We start from the raw sequence: 24,978 nt of genomic DNA, 5'->3' as shown, positions 1-24,978 counted from the left end.
TTCAAGGTCTGAGTTCTGTTCCTAACTATAGCATCTGGATCATGGACATTCAGCATGCAGTAGCAAAAGACATATGCTGTACAGCTGACAGGACAGACAGTAATACTCATCACACCACAGCACAGTGAGCAGAGCTGCATTCTCCAAGGAAGGATAGCTATTTACTGCCACAAATTCTATTAATTTTTTAACTGTTCCTTTTGAGGGACCTGTAATACACCCAAAATACCGTCATGCTTATATATATCTGGAGTGCTGAGGCCCTGTTACAATGAATATGAGTACTTTTACTGATTTTTAAAGTGAAATGCTATGATTCTGATCTTCTTCAACCAGGTTTTGCAAAAGAAAGTTAATCCTGGCTTTGACTCACTTAGTTGTGATTAAAAGCAGGCAATGAATTTGGATGGACACAACCAAGTACAGTTCTTTTATTTTTAAGATCTGTGAGGAATAATAGAAAAATAATAAGAAAAGAAGAATAAGAGAAAAATAAGAACAAAAAAAAAGGCAAAGAAAAGAATAAGATTGCAAGTGAGAACTGAAGTCTGTCAGCATGGAGCTGTAATTTCATTTACAAATGGAAATATTTACATAAAAAAAAATACAGGATCTCATATGTTAAAAATAAGGTGCACCTTAAGACTAATAACAGTCAGGTAAGTTACATATCTGGTGATCTGCAATTGATTTCCAAAAAAACTTAAGCCAGAAAATAGCACGCCCCCCCCCCCAAAAAAAAAAAAACAACAAAGCAAAACAAAACAAAACAAAAAAACCAGGATGGGGCACTGGGTACTTAAGTATTTCGGCAGCTGGGAAACATAGAATGATTTGCCAAAGACCATATAAAGATTAGTAGCAGAGAGGTAGCAGTAGAAACCAGAACCCTAACTCCCAATTTCCAACACCAGCATTTCCTTTGAAAACGATCCCGGTCTAGTCCAAAGCTGTTCCCTCCTAGGCGTGCTCTGTTCTGCTGCCACACAGAGGCTGCAGCACAACCAGCACCCACGGACCTGGAGGGCAGCCTCAGCACTGCTGGTGGCACCAGTAGCATGGAGAAAAACTTCAGCTCAAGACTTAGTAGTGGGTTTAAGAAGGGAGTTGTGGAGGCAGAGAGAACCAACACAGAATCTGGAAAATTTCCCAGAGTGCACATCTGACCCTCCAGCAAACTTCAGAGGATGAAGATCAGGGAGGCATAAAGATGACTAAATTAGATTTATTCACAGTGGGTAAGCTACACAGTGTTTCTTTATGTAAAAAATCTGCACATGATTCCCTCTGCTACTCCATGGGAAAAAATTTATACATACATATGATTCTCCATCTGTTATGATTCTAACTCACAAGTACTTTATCATAATAGAGTCTCTTGGAGCAAAGAGATGGATGAGTTGACCTTCTAGGGCTTTTAGCTTTACCCTCTTCTAAGTTTCTATGACAATTACTTTGGAAGGATTAAAATATATGAGAGACCATATCAAGATCATCAGAAAAAAAAAATACACATAGATATAATATATCCAGAGAGAGAAACAGAGAGAAAGACTTTTTCTTCCTACTGTTTCAGCTTTAACAGTTTTCAATAACATACAGATTAGACAAGTATGTAGGTAAGTAGGTGTGCAAGTAGATGGATAGATAGTTATATGGATGGATGGGTGGATGTATGGATGTATGGATATAGGCCTATGTACTGCCAGGGATACAACTGCAGCAGAGACAAGAAGCCTGGTCAGATCATGGCTCTGACTGCCTGTTTCTGTGGCCAAATATTTTTTTGGGTCCTGCCTTCAGTTGTCAGTTTTGGGTCAACCTAGAACTTTAATTTCATTGTTTGTAAACTGTATATGTCTGCCTACTTGGCACCAGGAGGGTGAAATCATACAAATTTCAGGAAATTCCTGGAAAATCGATTGTCCTGACAACAGGTGCTACATGACAAAAGCTACTTCTGATTTATCACACTGAGTTTAAACCAGAGAAATCGTGGTAAAGCCAGAAGCACATGCACAGAAGATAGCAGAGAGGCAGACTAGAAGAGGTCATGCTTCCATCTGCAGAACCCATAGCATAGGACACTAGTCCTCAATTTAGTCAGCTGGTGACACTTCAGTCTAAGTAAATGTACCTTTTCTACTGTAAAAACAGGAGCATAAAATGTATAAATTAATCCGCAAATAAGGAGATATAGCCGAAATATGTCTAGGACTGATGTTTCCTTGTGGTGCTGTGGTTCACAGGAGCAGGGGCCAGGTGGAAGTGCTTGGAAGCCTGGCTGTTGCAATACGACAAGGAAATCCCTCCTTCTTCTGCCCAGGCTTCATGTCAACATGAAGACCCAAGTTTGAGAAATTTAGGAAAAAGCATGGGAAGCAGCAAACTTCCAGACATTTGGGTTTCATAAGGCACTGTGCAAATCCCAAGTTCCCACATTGTCTGAGTGAAAACAGGACTGATCTCTTTGAGCTTGAGGCTTGATGCAATCACAGCAGTAGCATCTGCCTGTTGGTGGCTCTGCCAGTATTGTAGGCTAGAGCGTCTTGACAGCTGTGTACCTTCTACACTTGGAAGATCTCCAGCTGGCTGCTTTGGCTGGCTGGGTGCCAGTCCAAAGTGCCCTCACTAGGGCCTCATCTATTTTCAGTGAAAGAAAGGCAGAATAATGGCAGATCTAGACTTGAAAAGATTGCTGGACCCCCAAGTCCAGCACCCTGTTACTCACAACTATTTACCATTTGTGTAGCAGCCGACACTTTCTAGTCATAAATGTGTTGACTGATGGAGCTGTCCCCCATATGCCTTGGGATACTGCAGAGAAAGCTAACACTCTAAATTGGTTGTGTCCCTTAATCCCAGCCCAACATGACTCCTATTTTTAATGAAGCAGTGTTCTTAAACAATGTCCTGTGTTAACCTTGGATATTGATTTAGAGTGACTGTCACCTCCTCCTCTGTGCCTTCATTGTTCATTCCTTTCTTATCCTCTGGCAGGATAAAATTATGGCTCTGATTTCACACATATTGAGCAACACTTCATTACTGCTTTCCCCCCTCACTTCTCATTTTGGTATCCTGTTTATGTTGTTTTACCCATAGGTTCAGAACTCCTCCTGTCTTTCCTCTCTACTTTCTCCCCACAGGGCTCTGGAGTTTCATAAACACCTGGCATTTCATTACTTGGTAGTAGATCTTTAACCTTTCACTTGAATGCCTAATGTGGTCTTTGGTTGCTGACCTATAGATGTAAAACATATTTCATTAAATTTTGAGGAGAGTGAAAAGACTTGTTAGATCATTTTGTTTTGGTCAGCTGTGGATTCACTGTTTCATCCCCCTCCATCTCAAAATCAGTAAATTTTCTAAAATATTTGTAAACAGGTATTAACAATTCAAAAGTACAAAGGCTTTAATTCATAAAAGTGTGCTGACACGTGCCTAAATGTGAGCATATAATAAAACTTAAACATGAGAGACAGAGTGTTGTTCCATAGGTAACACATTATAAACCACAAAAAAATGAATCAATTGATTACCATTAGCTTTCTTTATTTAGAGAAGTGTGAGCAGATTTTTTGACAATATCGTATCAACAAATTGTACTTTTCATCCTTCATGATAAGCACATAAGTTTGTCAAAGATTACACTACCTGAATTGTGGCACACACCATAGATACTGGCAATATCAGACAAATCTAACACTTGATTTTCACAACCTGAGTTTAACAATGGAGATAAAAATAGGCATTGCCAATAATGATGGCAAATCTTTAAACCATCAGTAAGTTGGAAAACAACTAAGGATTTGAAAGTGCTGTGGCACCAGGTTAGGTCAATGCTTTTTGTCCTTTGCTAATGATGTGTTTAGATAGCCCCCTCTTTACAAATAATTCACATGTCAACTCTTTCACAGTTAAAACACTGCACCTGTCTGGGAGAAGAAAGTGGCTTCAAAGCCTGCCTTCCCTCATTAATCACTATGTGAAAAAATGTTAGAGGTAAAGCTGGACTAATCATGGGTTAGCTGCAACCCCTGAACAAATTGAGAGGGTGAGAAAAGAAAATGAGGAACATTTGCTGAGAATTCACATTCATCTTTGTTTTTCTATTGTTCTCTTCTTCATCCTCATCATTTGACTGGAAATAAAGATCACTCTAGGGTTTTTTCTGACATTACTGTTACACATGACTTTGTTTCTTTTGTATGGGAAAATAATCATTTAGCTCCAACACAGCTGTAGAGTTAATTTTTTTTCTTTTTCTTTATCTTTTTTTTTTTTTTAAACATCTTTTTTTATTTACCAACAGCCTCAGGAAAAATGAAGAACGTGCTGCTGGTACAATGTCATTATGAAAATGCATGATTCCAATTATTTTCAAGGTGAAGCTTTTTCTGAGACTAAACTTTAATCTCCTACCCCCATAATATATCCAAATCAAACTAGAAATGTCACATTCTATATCTCAGTTCAGAATTACTTCTCTTCTTTTTCCATGAAACTGTAAAAAATATTAGTCTTACTTAAGAAACTCAAGGTATTAGAAAAAAAAAAAGCCAGTGAGTCATATAATAAAATAAAAGGATGAAAGCATGAGAGCTATAAGTAGTCCTTAGGCTGCAGAATGAATCTCTTTTTTTTTTTCCCATTCTCTTGAGCTCTTTCTCATTGACCTAAGGATTCAAACACTGAATTACCCTCCTCTGACAGAAGGTACTACTGGTAATTCATTCCTTGCTGTATGCCCTCTACCTTACTCAGCAATCATCCAAATCTTAGATTTCAAGGCTGGCACTGAATCTGTGGCCAGATGCTGCTGACCAGATGTTTGTAACAAAGGAAGTCACTGTCATGACGCAAAAAACCTCCAGACACAAAAAGATATGGAAACTTCTGTCTTGGATAAACTGAAAGAACTGCCTAAAATGTGGGAGGAAACAACATCTCTTTACTTCGATGGGGACATGAGGTCACAATGTTGCATCTTGCAAAATGGCCTGTCCAAAAGTGAGTCAAACTCTTCTATCTACCAAAACATCAGATGGTCATTAAGTTGGAAAACACAGCCTGGACTGTGGGAAAGGAACATGGAAAGGGTGAGAACTGCTGAAGAAGAAACTGGAATGTCCTCACGCATTTTGGTGGATTTATTTTAACCCCCAGTTATGACTAGAGCAGAAAGAAGAGAGTTAAAAGTGATCTGCACCTATTCTGTCACTTTAGACCATATGGTTTGTTCTGTGCCCTACCAGGGGAGGTGGCAGCTTGGTAGATCTGGAGCCACAAGAGACTGAGGGTGAAGTGCAGCCTAAAGCTGAGGAACTAATGTTTTTCAGAGCTGTGAGGCACCAAAACTAATGACTTTATAGGGAGCCATGCATTTGGTTTTTGCAGTCCTGACACCTATTATATACATAAAATAACACAGGAATTTTTTTGAGAAATAAATAGTATCTGTTTTAAGCTTCAGAGAGCTTCAGCAGTTTAAGACATTATGAACAGATGACGTCCCCAGAGTTTTTTATGAACTCCAGGCACTGAAACACTCTCCGTCATCTCAGTGACTAACCCTGCACGCACAGGAACAAACATGATCAATTGCGTGAGCAACACTAACCACAAAAGCACTAGATATTTGACTCCTGACCTTAAAACGGCCCTAAACTACAGGGAAATGTACTCCCACTGGCAGGAAAATGACCTGGTGACAGCTTCTGTGCCACAGGAGATCCTGTCCCTCCCCACAGGTTGCTCTGACTGGAAGTTACATTCTGAACCGTGACCTTAAGGGTGAAATGTCGGGGACATCCTGCCGGGCCGAACGCTTCCCATCTAGCCTGGATTTTGCCCTTTTCCTTCCCTCAGGAAGCTGCAGTGCATGTCTGGGACAGTGCAAAGCCATCTATTTGTAAAGCCAAGTTTAAAGACTTGCTGAGACATTACAGTTCCAGCCCTGGAACTAAAAGTCCGTAACCTAAGTTCCAGGTGCATGGAGTCATTTGCAAAGCATGGTATCGTCATCACAATAACTTACACAGCAAAGACATGCATTAAAAGAATGTACAGTGTTATTTGAGAAATCTGCTGCAGGAAGGGAGAGAGAGAGAGCAGAAAATATAATTGTAATGGGAAAAGTTCTGGTAAGGCATTGGTTGAGCAAAGATCAAGTTATACATTAAATATGACTACACTGTTTCTGTCACATATGGTATTTTTGTCAAACTGAAGTACTTTGAAAAGACAGTCAATGACTCTGATCTTTGGATTTGCTAGGAAGGCCTCCAGTTAGGCTTTTATACCGATGAACTCATTTTCACTGATAAGTTGTTAGAAAAACCTCAGTTTATAGATCCTCAATTTATAGATCCTCAAATTATCAAGCGATTAACATTTAACCACTTAACCCTTATTCCATCAAATAGAAAGAGAGAGAGCGTTCAGCATCTCTACAGACCTGGTCATTCAGACACCCCCATAAGAAATTAGGAATTTAACTTTAGGCATTTGAAAATATGTAATTTCTAGGATAATATTTATCTTAAAAAGTAAACAAAAACCTTCTTTTTTTATTTCTTCTAAAAGTGGTATCTCCCAATATTATATGTGCAAGCTGAGTTTGCTGAGGAGTTCAAATTCTTAAGACCCTGAAACTAACCTAGGTCAAAATTGTTACTATTAGAATTTTCAGGCCCTAAATCTTCATTTGTGAAGCCTAGCCATGATGATGATAGAGAATTTTCAGATAAGACTCAAACAAAACTAACAGCTATACACTGTCTTTAAGTGACATGACCCTCTAATCATCAATGTGTGCCTATGCATATCTATGGGCTGTTATCTTCAGACTGAAAAAGAAGCCCCCAAAAAATAAACACTCCACAACAAATAAAATCACCCCAAGGAGCTGAAGAACACATGTTCCAACTTCTATTTTATCACAGCTAGATCACAGAAGCACTGCTATGAGTTTAGGCACAATATGTGATAAAAAGATATTTGTCTACTTTTACCATTTATAATGTAAGAAATCTGTGCAAATCTCTCCTTCAAAATTTCTTCTAAATTTGCCTCAAAGGTTAATCTAGCCTTTTAGCAAAGATTTACTTTTCTCATACAAACTGATGTCAGACTGTTTACACAGAGCAAGCCCAGTAAACACTGCTTTAGAAGGCTGCTAATGTGCAAAAATTAATGCTGAGCACTTGCTGGAGCTTCAGATGCCCTCCCACATGTGCACACATTCCCCAGCTCCCTCTCAATGTGCACATCCTTGGCATACTGGGCAGTCCTTCAGTGTTGAACATCACCATGTCTGAGTAACTGGCATTTGGATCGGAACGAGTAGAAGGGACCAAGTCACTGCCATAACACTTTTGGAAATACAAAGTGTGGATAAAAAAGTATAGCCTTAATTCAGGGGATGGTATATATGTTAGCCTGCCATAACTTTGTTCAAAAGTTGGCTTGATCTGCAGTTTGTTCTACAATAAAATAAGATTGTTGGAGCTTGGTTTCACAACCTTCAGAAGCCTATCTGAACCTGTGATTTATGAGAAAATCAACTGATAATATTTTTTTCCCTAAACTGACACAGATAAAACTTAGAGGCAGCCCTTAAAAAGAGGCTTTCAGGTCTCGAAAATGTGATTTCTTATGATATGGAAATACTACATTCTTCATAGTGAACTGATTGCTTTATACAAAGTTTGTAGCTTTCATCGAGAAGATCAGGCACATGGTACAGTTGGAATATTATTTTAAAAAATTATTGAGTCTCCTCAAAACTTGACATAACTTCCCATTCAGAAAAAAAAAAAATCAAATACACAAAAGAAAAGAAAATAACAAAAAAAACCCTACCCCACCCAAAAGTCAAAACCCTGTTAACTGTCTGCTTAAATTTACTTAAAAATGAGTCTTAAACACATGGTTAGAATTAAGCAAATGCTTTACTTGCTTCCCTGATCAAGTATGTAAGTGCATTTACAAACTGCTGCCTTAGGGAAGTGGAGCACAGTATAGGACAGTAAAGGTAAATCCATTACAGCAGAATGAATGCCCATAGGTCTTTAAATGCTGATACACTTCTGGTTGGGTATGGGCCATAATGGAGGCTAGACATGGTATTTCAAACCAGTAATCTTTTAGTGTTTAATGCACCTGTGCCTATAAATTAATTAAGTTGTTTTTTTTTTCCCCAGCAGAGGGAAAAAACTTTGCCAATCCGAAACACGTGTAAGAGAAGGGGAGTAAATTAAAAGTACTGCAGTATTATAGTCAGTATACAGCCTTGTGGGTTCTTTTGTCTTATCTGGTGCAAAATCATAAGCGTCTTGTATTCCTTAACTTTGGCTTTCTGTGCCAAGACATAACTGGGGTTGCAACTTTGGGGCAACTTCCATGAATCACATCTCACTCAGAGGTGATGCTTTCACAGGCACCTGCTCTGACCTGATCTCCCCAGCCTCTAGAAAGGACCAGCACATTTTCTGCACTCAGAAAGTCTCATAGGATGAATTATTACTGAGAGTGGAAGACCAGTTGTATGTTTGATAGTTGCTGTCATTTAAACTAATTTTTGTCTCAGATGAACATTTAACAAAAAAGCATATCTAGCACCTGGGACCGGCTCCTTTGAAAGGGTAGTTCATTTCCCTTCTCCTTCCCTGTTGCCATGGTTGCCATCACAGCAGGACTTGGCCCCAGACACAAAATCACTCATGTAAAAGAAAGGCTATGAAAACTCCTGAGGTTTGAAACTCACTCAAACCCAGTCCAAGCCAGTCCCAGCACACTGACCTTTTGGGCATGTCAGAGGGCCCCTTTTTCACTAGTTCAGAGAAAAATCATCAGGAAATTGTGCAGGGGGGTATGCAGCGACCTGGAGGCTTCTCCAGGGCTCCTCCACCAGTGAGGACCCCAGACTTGCCTCCCAAAGGAATTAAGGGCCATCACAAGTCTCCTTGCTTTCTACTCCAGATGCAAGGTGCAATCCTTAACCTGACATCTCTCCATCAGAGCAGAGTGCTGTTTAAGAAAAATTCTCAGACTCTACTAACAAGTAAAAGAAATCAAATAAAAAGCTTTTTACCTCACAGATCATTCCTTCTCTGGGGAGAGATAGAGAGAAGCAGCAAGCCATACATGCAATTCTTAGCTACACTGTTTGACACGACAAGGGAATGCAATTAGACACTAAATGGAGCTGAGATTTTGTTGAAACATAGAGTTTTGAACATACATTTACCTACAGAAGTAGTTGTGTTAATTACTGAACAAGCTGACTTTTTACCATTAATTAATATTTTCTTCCTTTTTTGTTTTTTTTAATTGAATGAGCATGTAAGTTGAAATAAATATAGAAATCTGCTTCTGATACCGTACAAATGGCTTCCCTCTTCCCCACTGCATGCCCCAAATGGTGATAGCAGAATGCTATGTGATACCTAAGGTGAAGCAAGGAAAAGTAAAATGACTAATCCCAATAACTCCTGGCTTTCAGTGCTCAGCTGAATTCTCTGTAGAGGAAACCTGCCCTGATGACTATAACTTACCTCTTCTCGATGTTCTTCTCCAGAGCGCTGAATATACCACCTAATAGAGGCTTGTTGGGACTTAGGAATACATTCCAGAAAAGTTGAATTAAATTCAATGCCAAAAATCACCTTTTCATCAGCAGTTTCATGACTAATGCCTGGAAAGCAAACATGGTACAGGAGATTAACCCTGACCTGCTTTTTAAAGCAATGGGAAAATAACCTGATTCAGAACAGATGCTATGAGTGAGTGAATTATAAAAAAGCAAAAGGAAACTTAACTTTTAGCTTAAACTATAACTGTGAGGATTTAGAGGCAGCTGCTAACCTTCTTTCAGTGCAACTGGTTTTTAAAGAGGTCAATAAAATCTATATCATGAGCTTGCTCCATTTTAATGTTGGGGCTTTCACCTTTGAGGAATTTAAAATCTGACCTGTGTTTTTCCTTAAAGTAACGTAACTACTAAACCTGAGCTAAAGCTGCTAAAGTTAGACTGTATGGTCTGGTCTGTTCATCCCAAACACTTTAAAGGAGTCACAGGGCTAAAGTAAACTGAAGTTTACCTTCCTTCAGTGTAATTTGAAATACTCTGTAGTATGTTTCAGACCAAACACTGAAGGAGCCATGAGGAGATCTGGACTCCTTTCTTGTCTTCTGTAAATCTGAGCAAATAATTTCTAATCTCTGCATCTTCATTCCCCTTTTTGATCTGTCTTATCTGTGTCTTATCTATGTCTTATCCACCTTAGTATCAGACTAAAGTTGTTTCTTAGGCCCTGCAAATAACAGAAAGGAAGGTGACAGCAGTGATGTCTCCTAAGTCAAAAGTTAGCTCAACAGCAAAATGAACGCAGTTTTGGATTATGCTTTCAATATAATAAGTACCTATATGAGATCTATAGAAATTCAAGCTTTGCACGTTATTTAACTGTGCCACTGAGATTTCAGTAGAGCCAAACAACTTCGTGCAGCCAATGAAGTCTCTGGGAGGAAATCTCACACACTGGAGCTCTAAATTTAAATAGGTTTGGGGGCCATAATGTTACTAATTATCGTAAGTGGCATAAAAAAGCCAAGAGCCTGGAGTGACACAGGTCAGCTTCACAGTTTTATGGCACACAGGAGTTATCTCCAGTTGGGTAAAATTGCCATTGGTGGCACTACTTTGGGCAAAGAATTAATACCAATTTCTGTGCTAAGTCCTTTTAGATTTGTCCAATAAAGCTAACTCTTCCAGTATCTCTTTATCCTTCCAGGAAAACGTGACATTGTCAGCATTTCTGTTAGGGTTTCTATAACCTTGAGCTTTACACAGTCTCAGATACCAGTGTTTGGACAGCCATGACAAGAAGCAAGTGAAGAAATTCTGACCCTTGGGATGAACAGGAGTTTTGTCTTTGATGGAAATGAGATCTTACCCTGACTTTTTAACTATGTCTGCAAGCACACATGTACAGTCAGATCCCTCTAGACTGTGCAACAGACTTCAGGCTTTGATCCTATGGCAAGCAGCTCTGATTTCTGCACTGCCTCCCACTGAGGTCTGCAGCAGGCACCCAGCACCGCAGCGGCATGGAATAACCAGAGATCAATGGAAAGGAATGGCTTGTCCCAAAGCCAGTGTTCAACGTGGTGATACAATCAATACTGTTTTGTCTGGGTTGTTCACTTTAATAAGCAGTAGAAGAACCCCAGACAAAGCCATGCCTGGGTTTGAATGCTATTCATTTATTTTATGCTGCCGCAGAGTTCACCGTGTAACCGCAGGGTTTCATACTGACAGTGCTCGCTGCAAGAGAAGGGCTGCAGATGCCAAAGGAGCAAGCCAGACCCTTTGGCATCTGAAAAGAGGGTGTGGGAAAGGGAGGGGAAAGCCAGCAGGGAGAAGGGGGGTAGGTTCTTGTTAATAACAGGAGTATTTAAGTAGCTGCGGGAAGGGGAAGGGGGTGGTTTGGCAGATGCAGCTGAGCCTTGGGACCTGTGTCAAGTGTCTGTGGCAGAAGGGGAGAAGATGGTGTGTTCCCCACTCACCCCTGTGGGTTTCCTTGTGGAATTAGCTGTCCTGTTTCTAGATGAAACATCACGCTCATCTCATTAGCTACTTTTAGGGATCTGTGTGATGTTTTGGTGTCAGGGGCACATCTCCCTGCCCTGTGTGAGTGCTAGGGAGGGTGACCCACAAGGGATACAAGCATGCCGTCCCATGCTGGCTGTTGCTTACCAGCCCTGGATCTGCAAATTTAACTGTGGGAGGGGTAATGGATATGAAGTGTGGGAAAGGCAACTGTTCCGTTGAGCTCAGCAAGTTTTTGCAGACAGACACAGACCCTCATAGCAAACTCTGTTGTCTAAGTTACAAAAGAGCAAGAAAGGTGAAAAATACTCACTGTCTTCCACATCCCAACATTGTGCAACAGGGTCTCCATACTTAACATCCTGCCTTCTGGCTCGCCTATGGGAAGAGCATGCAAACTTGTAACACTTCAGACATAATTGCTGGAATTCAACAACAAAATACAGAGGAGCTCAACAGATGTGGACTTGCATTACTCCCACCCTACTGCTGACAATTACAGTCTTAACTAAAACCAGCCTTACCCTCAAAGCAGCATGTGGCCTAGAGAGATTTGTACAATTGACATCAAGAGAAGAGCCTGTGATTTGGGAAAACCACTGGGAGGGGAAACAGAAAAACGAAAAGAAAAAAAAATCTGCCTAAAATAAAGAGTGTGTAATACAGTGACAGAAAGAGTGTCTAAACCTGCTTTAGGAGCATAGGTCTCTTAGTTGGGTGGACTGTCTTGGAAATACCTAAAAACATCGTTAATATTAGAGATCATGAAAAAGATTTGAGGTTTAACAGGTGATATTCAAGACTGAGCTCAGGATTAGCCCAAGGTAATACTGACTAGTAAGTCAATCATTAAAATGAAGAGAGAAAAGCATAGTCATTTTACTTTGTTAAAAAACAATTTACAAATCTGTTTATCTTTCATCTTTGTATACAGAAAAACACAAGACAATGGTCTGAGAGGATCTACTCCCTTCCACTACTAATTTGCCTGCTAATCTCTGTTTTACTTAAATTCAATCTGATTTACTTTCATTTCAGTGTAATAGCACTAAAAAAAAGAAGTAAGCTCTTCTTTTGTGTATGATTGTGTTTATCTTCCAAGAGCTACGAAAAAAGTTTTCATTTTAATTTTTCAGTAGGAAAATTGGAGATCCAGGAAGGAACTGATTGTTTCCTCACAAGCAACAGCAGTGGGACCCCCTCTGTGCAGAGCAATGCCTCTGACAGAGAGCAGGTTCCCAAGTTTGACCTGTCCACTGTGCAAAACCTGTAGACATGCTGGAAGCACAGAAGGAAAATATTCAAGTAACTGATCTCCTGGAGGATTCCCAGGGCCAGTCAACCATCCTTTGTTTTGGAGCCATGGACTTTTGGCCTCCCCACCAAACTGCACATCTGTTAAAAAGCATGGACCATCAATCTCTGTGTCTCAGCCCACCTCAGACTTCAGCAAGCCTCATGTGTCACTAACTTTGCAGTGAGCCTGAACACTTGCTTTTCTCCTTTCATTTATGCTTCTCTGAATTTAGTTTGCTTTGGCTATGAGGGAAAACACATAAAGTTCCTTGACACCATAACCTATGAGTCATTAACTTCAATGGTTTGTCTAATTGCTCAGGACCCAGCCCTGTGACCCTTAAGGTAGAAAGTGTCATTCCAGAGTCTGAGCTCAGACTTCAACCTCACTCACTGCAAGAATTACTGTCTGGAGGGTTTTGTCCAAAGGGGAATGAAGAGGCTGTGAGGGACTCTGGTTCCAGCTAAATCTCCCAAAAACTTCAAGAGACGCATCCAGCAGCTTAGGCACTGAGCTGCTAGAGCCTGCAGTGTGGTCTCCCTCTATCCAGATCCATGGTGCTCTCCCAGCTGGTGGGTACAGATAATTCAGATGAAGTTTCTTTCACTGTAGAAAGGCTGCTCCCAGTGTGGTCAAATCATGGGACTTAAATCTCTGTCTCCCTCTCATGGCTAGACCACAAACACAATTGTTCAGTTTGGTCAGGGAATTAAATGTATTTTATTATTGACCACTCTGGGATACTATGTTAAAGTCTGCTTTCTAACTACAGTGGTGTCCTATGAAAAAGTCAGAAGTTTAAGAGAGGCTCTCGCCTCTTGGGCAGAGTTAGCCACAACCTGGACCTCCATCTGAGCATCTCGTGCCTTAAGGTATTCAGCATAAAAAAAGGAAAGTGATGGATTTATGATGTTCACTGCAGTAGCCAAGTTACTGTCACACACACTTAAACAAAGCTATGTTGTCTTCACAGCTCTTTGAGCAGAAATGTGAAACATGGCCAGAGTATGATCACATTTTAAGGCAAATGACATGCTAAGTAAGAAAAGCAACAAGTTATGAATTGGAACATCTAAAGTTCTTTCTAGCAGCAAGATCTTTTACAGCATGTTGAGTTTTTTTCTTACCTTTTAGAAGTGGGGGCATATCTGGAACAAGAGTTTCCATCCCAGGCACAGTATGGGTCTCTGGCAAGGCAGCAGTCTGCACAAGCCTTCCCATACATGTGACATCTGTGCAAAGAGAGCTGAACCAATCCATCCCTGGAACCAATGTACAATTGTTGCTGCAAATCAGGCAAAGCAAATTAATTAGGAGTGTTCTCCAAGTAGCCTGGTTAAAAAGTTCCCTTCTTCACTGTCACAGTTGCAGACTTTCAATCTTATCCCAGATTTTACAAAACAAGGGAGAATTCCCCATTACTATAAAATGTTTCTCAGGGTTCAATGTGAATTGGCCAGTCTCCCTCCATCTCTGACACAACAGAGCAGAGAGGAAAAGGGACTGCAGTCCTGGAAAGACACCAGCACTCAACACCCTTACACCTTTAGATTTGTGCTGTAATAAAAAAATCAGAAGCAAATAATGGAAAGAATGGTTTAATAACACATTTAAAAACAAGGGGCTGGATAGCCATGGTATTAAGAATCTGGAAACCAGGGGTGACCTTCTGTGAATAATACCTCATCTTCTGCTTCTGATCCTTAGGTAGGATGGGGATAATGTTACTCCCCTCTCCCCAAAGTCTGAGTGGATTGCCTGTTGAGACAAGGGTGGTCCAAGCTGGAACTGGCTCATGCAATACCTCCAGCTGGCCTGCCACCTTTTTTCAGGGGAGATGGGACCCAGCTGTGCTGTGCGTGCCTGAAAGGCAAAATACCTCCTTCCGTGTGAGGGAGGAGTGTTGTGCCAGAGCTGCTCTGGCCACTGCTGCAGGGCGGGGAGGGATGGCTCTGGTGTCACGCTGCTTTCCAAGCATGCACGTAGCCGTCATAGAGCTTGGAGCTGCCATAAAACCACTTCCCTATCAGGAGATACCCTAATGGGACTGGCCCCTGCACTGCCAGGGTTGGACCACCCAGATTTAGGCTGCAATTTTAGAGGAGGGGGACTGGTTGTGTGCACACAACTTTTAGCACAGTGAGGCCCTGATTTCTCTCGACTACTAATAAAAATAAAAACAATAATACTAATAATAGTTTATTACCAGGTTGTAAAGAGACAAGCATGTCTAGGGGCCGAAAAAAGAATGCGCATTGACTTCACTCACAAATCCCACTACCATATGACTAAAGATTTGTTTCCCTGAATAATTACCAGCTTGGGTACACAAATTACTGTTTGTAAGCAAACATGAAATTAGGCAGGCAAACAAGTGCAAATATATCTGCTTCCTTCCAGATACATGTTAAGACCCATCCATGGAAAGCCTGGCCAGTAGGTAACAAGTGTCATCTGAAAATAAGGTTAGTGTTCAGTGTACCACATATCCTCCAGTAATTAAACAAACTTGTGATTACCTGCTTCTGAGAAATCTCCATGGTTGAGATAAATGAAGGATGCTGAAAAATAAATTGGTAAGGTGTATTAGTTTTCAAATGCTCTGTTCTTAGTGAAAAAGGAGAACTTAGCGTACAAAAAGTAAATAAAATTACAGATTTGTTTGCTTGGTTTAAACAAATATGAAAAAGAAAAAAACAGAAAATCATGACTTTCATGGTTCCAAAAAGAACTCCCATAAATTTCCCCCACTGAAAGGAGGGAACTGGCTTTGATTCCTAGAGTTTGCTATCTACTCCACACTGGGCAATGAGCCGTCACATCAACTTTAGTTCTTATTAAGCACTATTTGAAAGGCTTAGATGCCATTTAAGGGATACATAGGCAGATCCTCTGCACCAGGATGTATTTCACTGCCATAAGAGACAGTGAAATTTTTGCCAGTGACTGATGTAAGAACAGCACAAAGCTCAGGGTATTATCTAACACCAAACAGAAGATGATTAATCTAAGCCTATTGTTTAATATTAATGCAGTTTGAGGAAATAAGGCACCTTTTTTTCAGCCATTCACCCCCTTCAATTTTCCTGGATTCAAAAACAAAGAGGTAACAGTTATAAATGATACCAGTAAAAATGTGAAGGAATGTCTGCTGAATAGAAAAAAATAACCTCTTTTTTGTTTTAAATATGATATGGCACATTTTCCCTTGATGTTATGTTTTAAGAATGCGTCAAATTGGTGCACATACTAGAACTGCTGATTACTTGGCAGGCCACTGAGTGATCTTGGTATTTTCTGAGTAATATTTATAATTGGTGTCCAAAACAGTGGGAAGAAGACATACAGATCCTTTCAGTCAAAGTTTCATTATACACATGGCATATCAAAAGGCATATGGAGAAATGAACTCTGAAATAATTGTTAATGATCCTGTCCTTACACTTGGAAAAGTCTTTAAGTCCTAAATTCATTTATTCAGTATGGACAAAAATTTGGGCTAAGACCCTGTATAGCACATAGGATGTGAGAAAGTAATCAAAATACCATGTGTGCAGACAAAAAGGTGAAAAGCAAGGTGAAAACTGAAGAACAGCTATATAGCATGAGAAGAAAGCAACACAAAGAATGAAGAAGAATCTGATAAATCAAAAAGAAAATCAGTAGGGAAGACAAAGGCCTCCAGTTTCCTGATGTATTGGCATGTTGACATCATCTCCCTCACCAGCTAATCAGAAACTGTGTCTGTGCAACAGAGAGAATCTTGGGCCTTTTACAAGCTGTATTTATGAAGAAGACATTGGTGTTAGCGGGGCTCCAGTTACACAATAACCAAATCAAAATGGTCAAAAATATTGTGTCAGCCTTCACCATCAAATTAAAGCACATTGATAATCAAAACTAACTTTGCTTTATTTTCCTTATGTTTTCAATTCCTAATGTTGCTATGTTAAAGACTTTCCCTGCACCTGTGAAATTTTGTCTGTTTAAAAAAAAACATAATTGTGCCTAGAATACTCCCATATCACTGTTGCTCATAGAAAATTTTACATTAAAAATAAAATACTACTAATAAAAACATTTGGGCTCAAAATAAGATTTCAGACTAGAACAAAATAGAATAAATGAGATTTTTCTCTAAGTCTGAAAAACCACGGTCTGTTTGGTTTTGGACATTTTTCAACTGACTTGCCCAAAGATTACCAAGGGGTTTAAAAATTTACATAGTGTCCCTCTGGAAACTTGAACTAGTTCCAGTAAACAAATAACCAGACAGACAAAGCCGATTTGGGCCATAAAGTCCCCTGAATAATATTTAATTGATGTTGTGGCTATTAATGCTTACCTTGAATATCTGCAGCTCTTCCAGGACCACCTCTTCCTTAGTCCACTTCTCCTTTGTGATACTCACAACTTTCAGGACTGTGCCTATGTCTGAAACAAATGTTCATCATGTAAAACCCACAGTCACGTTTCAACACGTATGGGCCACTCCATTTCATGCCGTGTGGATAAAGCTAATCCATCAGGGATGTAGCTTTCAAAGAACATCTATCCCTGTTGCATCCACTGCTATCTACAGAGCTCTGCACAGTACATTTATGGTTTTACTGTATGGCTGAGCCAAGACTGCTCCTGGCAGGGATGGTCTAATGCTCCCGCTACACAAACACAGACAAACACGTCCATGCTGCCAGCTAGAATTTTATGCACATTTCCCTAAGCCACAATTGGGGCCCATCTGACCCCAAAAAGAGCCAACTCAGGGAACTAAATTGGCAAAAAATTATTTCCTCTTTTTTATAGAATTATTTTGCTTCCAGTATAGCCCCTTAGTCAGAAGTAAGTTTCATTTTAATGTGAAGAGTTAAGCAATGCACTTTTTTCATTTATCTTTTAATTTAAAGAAATATTTGAACAAGACCTCCATTAAGCATCAAAATCTTAATTTAATCATTACAGAAATTATTTCTTTGAAGTTAACTAGAGAATTTTTTTTAAGTTAAATCTATTAATAAATTTTAACCTGTATTCCTGCTTGGTGAAAAAATAATTTGCTCATTTCATGTCAGACCATTAGACATAACTGAACTTTGAATGGTCTTATAAAGAACTCAAAAAATGCTCAGGGGAAGTGGGCTGGGGGTGCTGGGATGTGGAAACGACACAGTGCAGCTTGGTCCTAAGCATTATGAATAGTATTGGAATTATGAAAAATAATACATTCTAATGGAAAGAATGAGACTTGCATTCTTTTTTTCTTAAACTACTGAAGATCATATTACCAATCAAAGCCAAAATTGTTTCAGTTTGCCTTATATATTAGAGCTTTTTTCAGTGTTTGTTTGACATGATTGCCAAAGCCTGCATATGTCCAAGCTGACTGCATACATTCAAACATATAATAAGCTACTGATCCGCTGCTGCTCAAAACTTCCTGGGTTATGTGTTATGTCCATATTCAGCCTCTCTGTGTAATATTTGGAATTTCATCTTTAAGTTCATTTTTTTCCTTATGACAAGTTTAAAGGAGAAAATAGAATAAAACTATGTACTTCTGGAAAAGAAAACTCACTTTTAAGGAAGGCACTGGAGAAAAATAAATATCTGCATATTATGGAGTGCCATCTAGTGACTGCATGGTACTTGCTGGCCTTGACACCTCTGAACCCAACTATTTATATAGTTGCAGAGTTACTATTAGTGCTGATCAGGAGCAGTTAACCTGGGAGTATTCAAGCTGCTGGTCCCTCATTATAATTGTACTCCTATGAAAAACTTTATAATGGAGGACAGCAAATATCTGAAAGCAACCTCTATAGCCAGTAAAAGATTTTGTACGTTTTTACAAATGAACTCCTTTTTTCAGACAGTTAAATTTCAAATTACTTTTTTTCACTATTATCAGAAGAAAAGTAAGTTGTAGTGAGAACTCCCAAATCCTAGGCATTGCAGAGTTTTGGAATGGGTTCCCTTTCCTTCTTTGTTGACTGCATTAAATATTGCTTTCAGAAAGCAACAAGAATTTTACATCATCATGGCTAAAGCTCATTCCCAGTCTTCTCAGTCAGAAGAGGAGAAAACAGCACTGTACTTTTCTCCTTTCTGACTCCACTGTACTGACTTGTGGGGATCATAGAGGGACTCTCACATTGTCTTTTTTTGGAAGACAGGAGTTGTGAAACATGTTTTGCTGAAAGACATACACGGTCCAAGAGAGAGGCTATCTGTGGACTCGTGTGTGTGATAATGCAGCTGGGAAACTCGTGAAGGCTGAGACATTCCACACTTTAAAAGAGACAATGCTCTGGGACAATTCACTCCTTTCCCCAGATTACTTCAGAATATCCATACCTATCAAACTGTGCTATATGACACAAAATTTTCTCATAGGGCATATAAAATGCTATGTAACCCCACAGCACTGGGGCAGGATTAACACTGAAATCTTAATTTCCCTGCAGCTCATGGCAGTAGCTCATCCACTGCACTTGAATAAACCCTGTCACCTCCATATACCTAAGTTTCACCTTCTGTAAGATGGGGATAATGATAATGACCTCCTTACTAAAACACTCAGATCTACCAGTGAAAATTGCTTTATAAGACCTATATAGAATGAGAGTGAGAGAATGTCAAATTATGGATTAAGAACAAAAAAATCCAGTGGAGTAAAATTGTAGATTATTACTTCAGAAATGTTATGAATAGGTATATTAGTATTTCTTAGCACATCTTCCTATTGGGTGGTTCATCCAATGATTCTAAATTTAATTACTATGGTAAAACTAGACTTTTTCCTTCAGGCATATGTCTACTATAAAAATGCATATAGATACATAATTATCCATATAAAAACTGCAAAGCAGTCTTTTTCCCTGACAGAGTAGTTTAACCTGTCTCTGCTCAATCCTGGTTGTCATGTTTGGAGCTATCATGTTCCTAATTTATATCTTTAAAATTGCTTGAGTAGAATTGTTGCCTTAGGCTCAGTTTGAAATCTTTCTTAACTGTTCAGTGTCACATGAGATATAATGCTGAAGCATCACACCACTACTAATAATAGGAAGTACTCCTTGAAGCTATTAAGGTTATTTTTTTTTCCTTTTAATTGTTTATTGATGTGCTTCCAGCAGGAATTGGAGCCAGAGTATCATGTAATGTAAAGACAGGTACTGAATGGTATTGGAGGATAAGAAAGTCTAGGTACTCTAACCCTTAACTGATTTATCACCTAGGTACCAGGAGGCAGGCATTCAAATCCCAAATGTAATAATCCCTTGATCAGTCTAGTCAGCACTTGCATGAAGACCTAGAACAGAATCAAGTGCACCTAAATGTTTCCTAAAGCTGTGTGCATAGGAAAAAGATGTTAATCAATAGGTTTATTCAGGACCTGCTGGGTAAAATTATTCTAAAAGGATGTGGCTTGCGTAGATTGACAGTGGAAGTCTTCTCTCATACCTGTTCCTAGGAAGATAACATCATATTGCCCGTCCTCTGCCATGACGTGATCCACCACAATCTGAGTCAGGCGATAATCCACATTGATCCGAGTGAACACCGGCGCTCCCGTCACTGGGTAAACGGATTTGTACATCAGTGGATGGCGTTTAATAAAGCTAATGACTTCGTCAGGGAAGTCTCTGGTAGACTTTATCAGTGGATCGTAGGTTTTGCTTGGACACTGAACGAAAGAGAGGGAACAAGAAGATGAGAGTAATTCAGGAAAGAAGTACAAATAGAAATCAAGTTTTCCATGAGAAGATTTGTGAAACCAGTAGGAAATCAGATTTTTCAGTGATTTTTCTCATCCCAAAATAGCACTTGGTCACCAATATTTTATTTTTTTAAAGCATTGTTTTAAAACCGGAGAAATTCCCATGATGGGTTCAGTGTGTCTACAATGAATTCCACCTTCTTATTCACAGTCACACTCACAGGCAAAATATCACGCTGTGTATTTTACAAAGACAAGGAGACTGAAACTGGAGGGAAGGAGACCTGTCATGCACGCGGTTAAATTTGCTACATGCTGGTCGAAGCAGTGCAAGTACCAGCATATGGGGCTGCCAACAGCAAGACTGGGGTGCCCTCCTGTGGCTGCCGTGGGATGAGCTCAAGTGTTTGAAGTGCAGCATCTCAAGGTTTTTCTGTTTTTAATATTTCTGCTCCTCTTTTTGTGGATGAATTTCTGCTCTGCTGATGCAGTGAGTCAGTGAGGAAGATTCTCTCTGGCGTGTCCTGATGTTGGACTAACAGCTTGGTTTCTCCTGGGAGATCCACTCAGATCCTTGTGGCAGAAGGCCCCTAGTAAATTCTTCAACTATGTTCATTTTTTCCAGACTGAAACACCCATATCTATCTTTATATGGCAGGAAATAAGAAACCATAACTTTTCAGTGACTGCACCTCCTCCACCTTGCACTTTTTTTCTCAAAAAGGCAGATTCTGCTGGTACCAGATGATCCCTATAGACTTTATTTCTCAAAAGCAGCATCCTTTTCTCTAGGTTTGAACAGCACTGTTTTGTCCTCTTTTGGTCCAGGCAACCTGCTACATCACTTACTCCTTCAGATATCTCCCCAGTGTCATTTAATTACTCTCATATCTCTTAGACCCATACTGACAAATTAATCACTTCAGCTGTCTCTTCTACTTACACAAGTAAGTTGGTTCTCACATATCCCACACATCACACATCCTATAAACCGACCTCTTTGATCTCCATCAAGTTTTTCCCTTCTCTGCTTTTTGGGGTGAGGGCAGGAACATATTTGAAGATGAGTCATGTTGATGAACCAAGATCTCTTGTGCTCACCTATCTCTGCTTTTCTTCCCATGGCAATTTGCATCTCTTTTCTGTCCCTAGTTTTACACTTAGTCTCTAATCCAAGTTTGAGAAAACTTCTGTTTTGAATATGGAGGCATCTAAATGTGTTAATGGGGCACTAGAAATCCTGAATAAGATGAACTAGACACATTGGATACAAAGGGTGTGGGCGACATCCTTTTACATATAAACTGATTGCTTCTTCTTTAATACTATTTTTAAGTAAGCAATCCCTGTGTTTTCTGCCAGGTGGAGCCCTAACACAGTCTGTGAAAGAAACGTGATCAAGTAATGCCTTCAAAGTCTGTCAGGAGAAAGTTAAGATTTGTTGTGAAGTTGCTATATGGTTCTCCTTCATGGCAAATTTGACAGAGACAACTTTAGTTCACACTCCCACTTCTCCAGTTTGACATGTATTGAATCTATGGTGACAGCTAAGGGCTTGTAGTTAGGATTTGTTCCACTGTGAAAGGTTTGGTATTATCCAAAACATTTGTATTAGGAACAACACACTCAGTGCCAAAGCCTGAGCTTGTCCTTCCTTCCATTGCTGGTAAACTCCCCTCTCAGAGCTGTGTAACATCAGCCTCTAGCAGAGAATCCGTCCCCATGGGCTCAGTACTAGCTATAGTGACAGTGCTGGCTATAAAGGAAATGTAGCCCCTGCCCCACAAACACAGGTAGGGTGTGCACATTCCTGGGGATGAATTCCTCATGAAGTAAATACAGCTAATACAATGCAGAAGGATTCTCATCATACACAGTTCTATGTGTACATGTCCCTGTAAAAATACCTTAAATGCAAAGGTAGTAGCAACTAAACACAAATTTCTGACTGAGAAAAATGTTCTCAAAAATATCACAGACTACTAGTTTCTATATTCAGAAACTAAACAGGCCAGTGAAGCACAGACAAGCTGATGTTCTACATCCACATCTATGGCCACACCTGAAATGTCTGTTGGGGTCAGTTCCTGCTCTACCTTAGACCCCAAGCACTGCCACAGCACTGCCACAGGGAGGGTGCCATTTGGAGAAAAGTCTATCCTAGCATTAAACAGCACCATGACTATTGGGTTTGCACTTGAACCTGACCTCTGCTTTTACTTAACTGAGTTATAGCTTGTTTGGTTTAACAGTCTACGACCTGTTTGCATTCCTTGTTTGGACTGAATTTTACAGCTATCTAGAGACCTCACAGACTTTGTGCAAGTGTCCACTTGCTTAGTGTTGTTTCAATTCATAAGAGTTAAGCCTGTGCACCCCCATCTTCATAAAGGATCTGAAATGTTTACAGAAAAAAGGTCTTAGGTCCCTGCATCACCTAATAGATTTTGGCAATTTCCCCACGAACAGCAAATCCGTGCCAGTTTGAATTAAGATAAATTCCATCACATATTCAGTGGTTTTGTTTCATTATACAATTTCATGTGTGGCTGTGAAAGAACAGACAAGAGAAAAATAAAGGGTTGTATTGTTCTGTGATAACCACTCAAAAGACAGTTGAATACAAGCAAGAAAGAAGAAAAGTCCTATTGAAAAAGCCCAGTTCCATTGGAAACACATATTGCAGTGAGCTATCCCTAGGGAGTTTCTCTCAGCAGTCCTGTAAGAACTTCATCCTCTGACTTGCTAGGTATGATCTCCCACATTCTGTTTTCTGCTGTGCTTTCATGAATTAAAGTCTTTGCAAGGTTACATCCTTGAGGTGGGTTGTAGTCAGCTTGGTTTTGAAGATAACAATACCCATTGAATAATTTCACAAAGAAATACGACTTTGCGACAAAAAAATAGACTTTGAGATAAAAAAAATAAAGCAAACCATAAAAAGGGATAAATGTTTCAGACAGCACAATAACTACCCAGAAACCAAATCATGTGTGTAGTTTCCGCACAAGCAGTAACTCAGGAATGAACGTTTTCATCTTACCTTAAGAACAACTGAGATTCGAGTCTTTGTCACTTATACCACAATTAGACCTCAAAAACCCTAGTGACTTCAAAAGGATGTTCACCTTTACAGTTGTTGCACAAAAATTTTTTGGAATAAATAGAAATAAACTTGCATGACAACTTTGTCTTTGGATCAAACAAATTCACTTCTTCTATTCCTCAACCATGCAACAACACTCTTCCCCCCCACTATGTACTTGAGGTTGATTTTCCCTTGTATGTCCACTTTCCATAGTTCATGCTCTCACTTACTACACTGAGTTACCAGGAGCATCTTCTGGAAATCTGCTAATTGCTCACCTATCCACAGCTAAATCCCAGAAATCTATTTCTATGTGAAAAATGGAAATAGCCCCTTGGGTCTAAAAGATCTCCCAGATTTTTGCCAAAAACATATCAACAGAGGAAGATGAAAGCAATGACATCACTCATTAAAAACCACTAGGATAAAATGTCTAACAATATGGAACTAGAGAGCTCCTACAGTAATCCCAAAGGCCCAAACTCTACCATGCATGATACAGGGAAATCTTTCGCCAGCTTGCACAGTTAATTTAGTAGAAACAAGGACTAAGGGTCTGATTAAGAGATCTGCTTAAGTCAACAGGGCCCTTTTCCAATTATTTCAGTGGGGTTTGGATCCTATCCTAAGGCAGCACGACCATGAAGAGCAGCTGGGCAGGTGTGACCCTGTTGTGCTTGGCTGAGGGAGTTATTTCCAGAGGCATCACTCACTGTGGCACAATGGATGGAACAGGGGAATGAGAAATTCATTTTGGCCATCCTTTGGCAAAGTCCTCAGACCGTTGTTTAATGCTGTGTCCACCCATCACTGCAGAACAATTCCTGTAGGCTTATGCTTCCTTTCCTGGCTATCAATAGGATGTAGGATGATAAAAGCTGTGTGGAGAAGTGGGTGAGTGAAGCAACCTTTCATCTCTGAAAATGTGAGTTCACATCCTGTTGCAGGTCTCATGATAATGATACCAGTGTTCTCTGCCCAGGTCACAGAGGACACTTATTCACATCATCAACACCAGATGCTGTCTCAGATACGTGACATCTCCCACTGGAGATAATAAGAGACTGACTTTTATATCAAATGTCACAGGAGTAGGTTGACAGAGTTGTTTCACGTGGACTACAAGAGAATCTGGCTCCATAAAAGTTCTTATAACACCATCGCTGTGCTCCCTCAGCATTTTCTGCTTTTGCAATAGGGTGGGATTCATCTCTCCTGACTTAGATTAGTATCTTGGCTGTGTGTGAACTGCACAG

The 24,978-nt window shown here is 39.8% G+C and overlaps 1 protein-coding gene across 4 annotated transcripts in view; it reads right to left on the bottom strand.

Annotated features, from left to right (window-relative positions):
- The window catches only part of SEMA3D (semaphorin 3D), a 138,203-nt gene that overhangs the window by 3,180 nt on the left and 110,045 nt on the right, over positions 1-24,978 (bottom strand). For all 4 annotated transcript variants that reach the window (XM_051795280.1, XM_051795281.1, XM_051795284.1 and 1 more), the window contains exons 12-17: positions 20,379-20,601; positions 17,260-17,348; positions 15,434-15,475; positions 14,042-14,199; positions 11,931-11,995; positions 9,561-9,700 (exon numbers count right to left, since the gene is read on the bottom strand). In XM_051795280.1, the coding sequence (XP_051651240.1) occupies positions 9,561-9,700; positions 11,931-11,995; positions 14,042-14,199; positions 15,434-15,475; positions 17,260-17,348; positions 20,379-20,601 (717 nt within the window). The remainder of the gene's footprint in view (positions 1-9,560; positions 9,701-11,930; positions 11,996-14,041; positions 14,200-15,433; positions 15,476-17,259; positions 17,349-20,378; positions 20,602-24,978) is intronic.

This window comes from Manacus candei, unplaced genomic scaffold (assembly GCF_025592945.1).
Source record: "Manacus candei isolate 608988 ecotype Guabito, Panama unplaced genomic scaffold, ASM2559294v1 h1tg000042l, whole genome shotgun sequence".
NCBI classification, from domain to species: domain Eukaryota; kingdom Metazoa; phylum Chordata; class Aves; order Passeriformes; family Pipridae; genus Manacus; species Manacus candei.
This window is presented reverse-complemented; position numbering and strand designations above follow the sequence as displayed.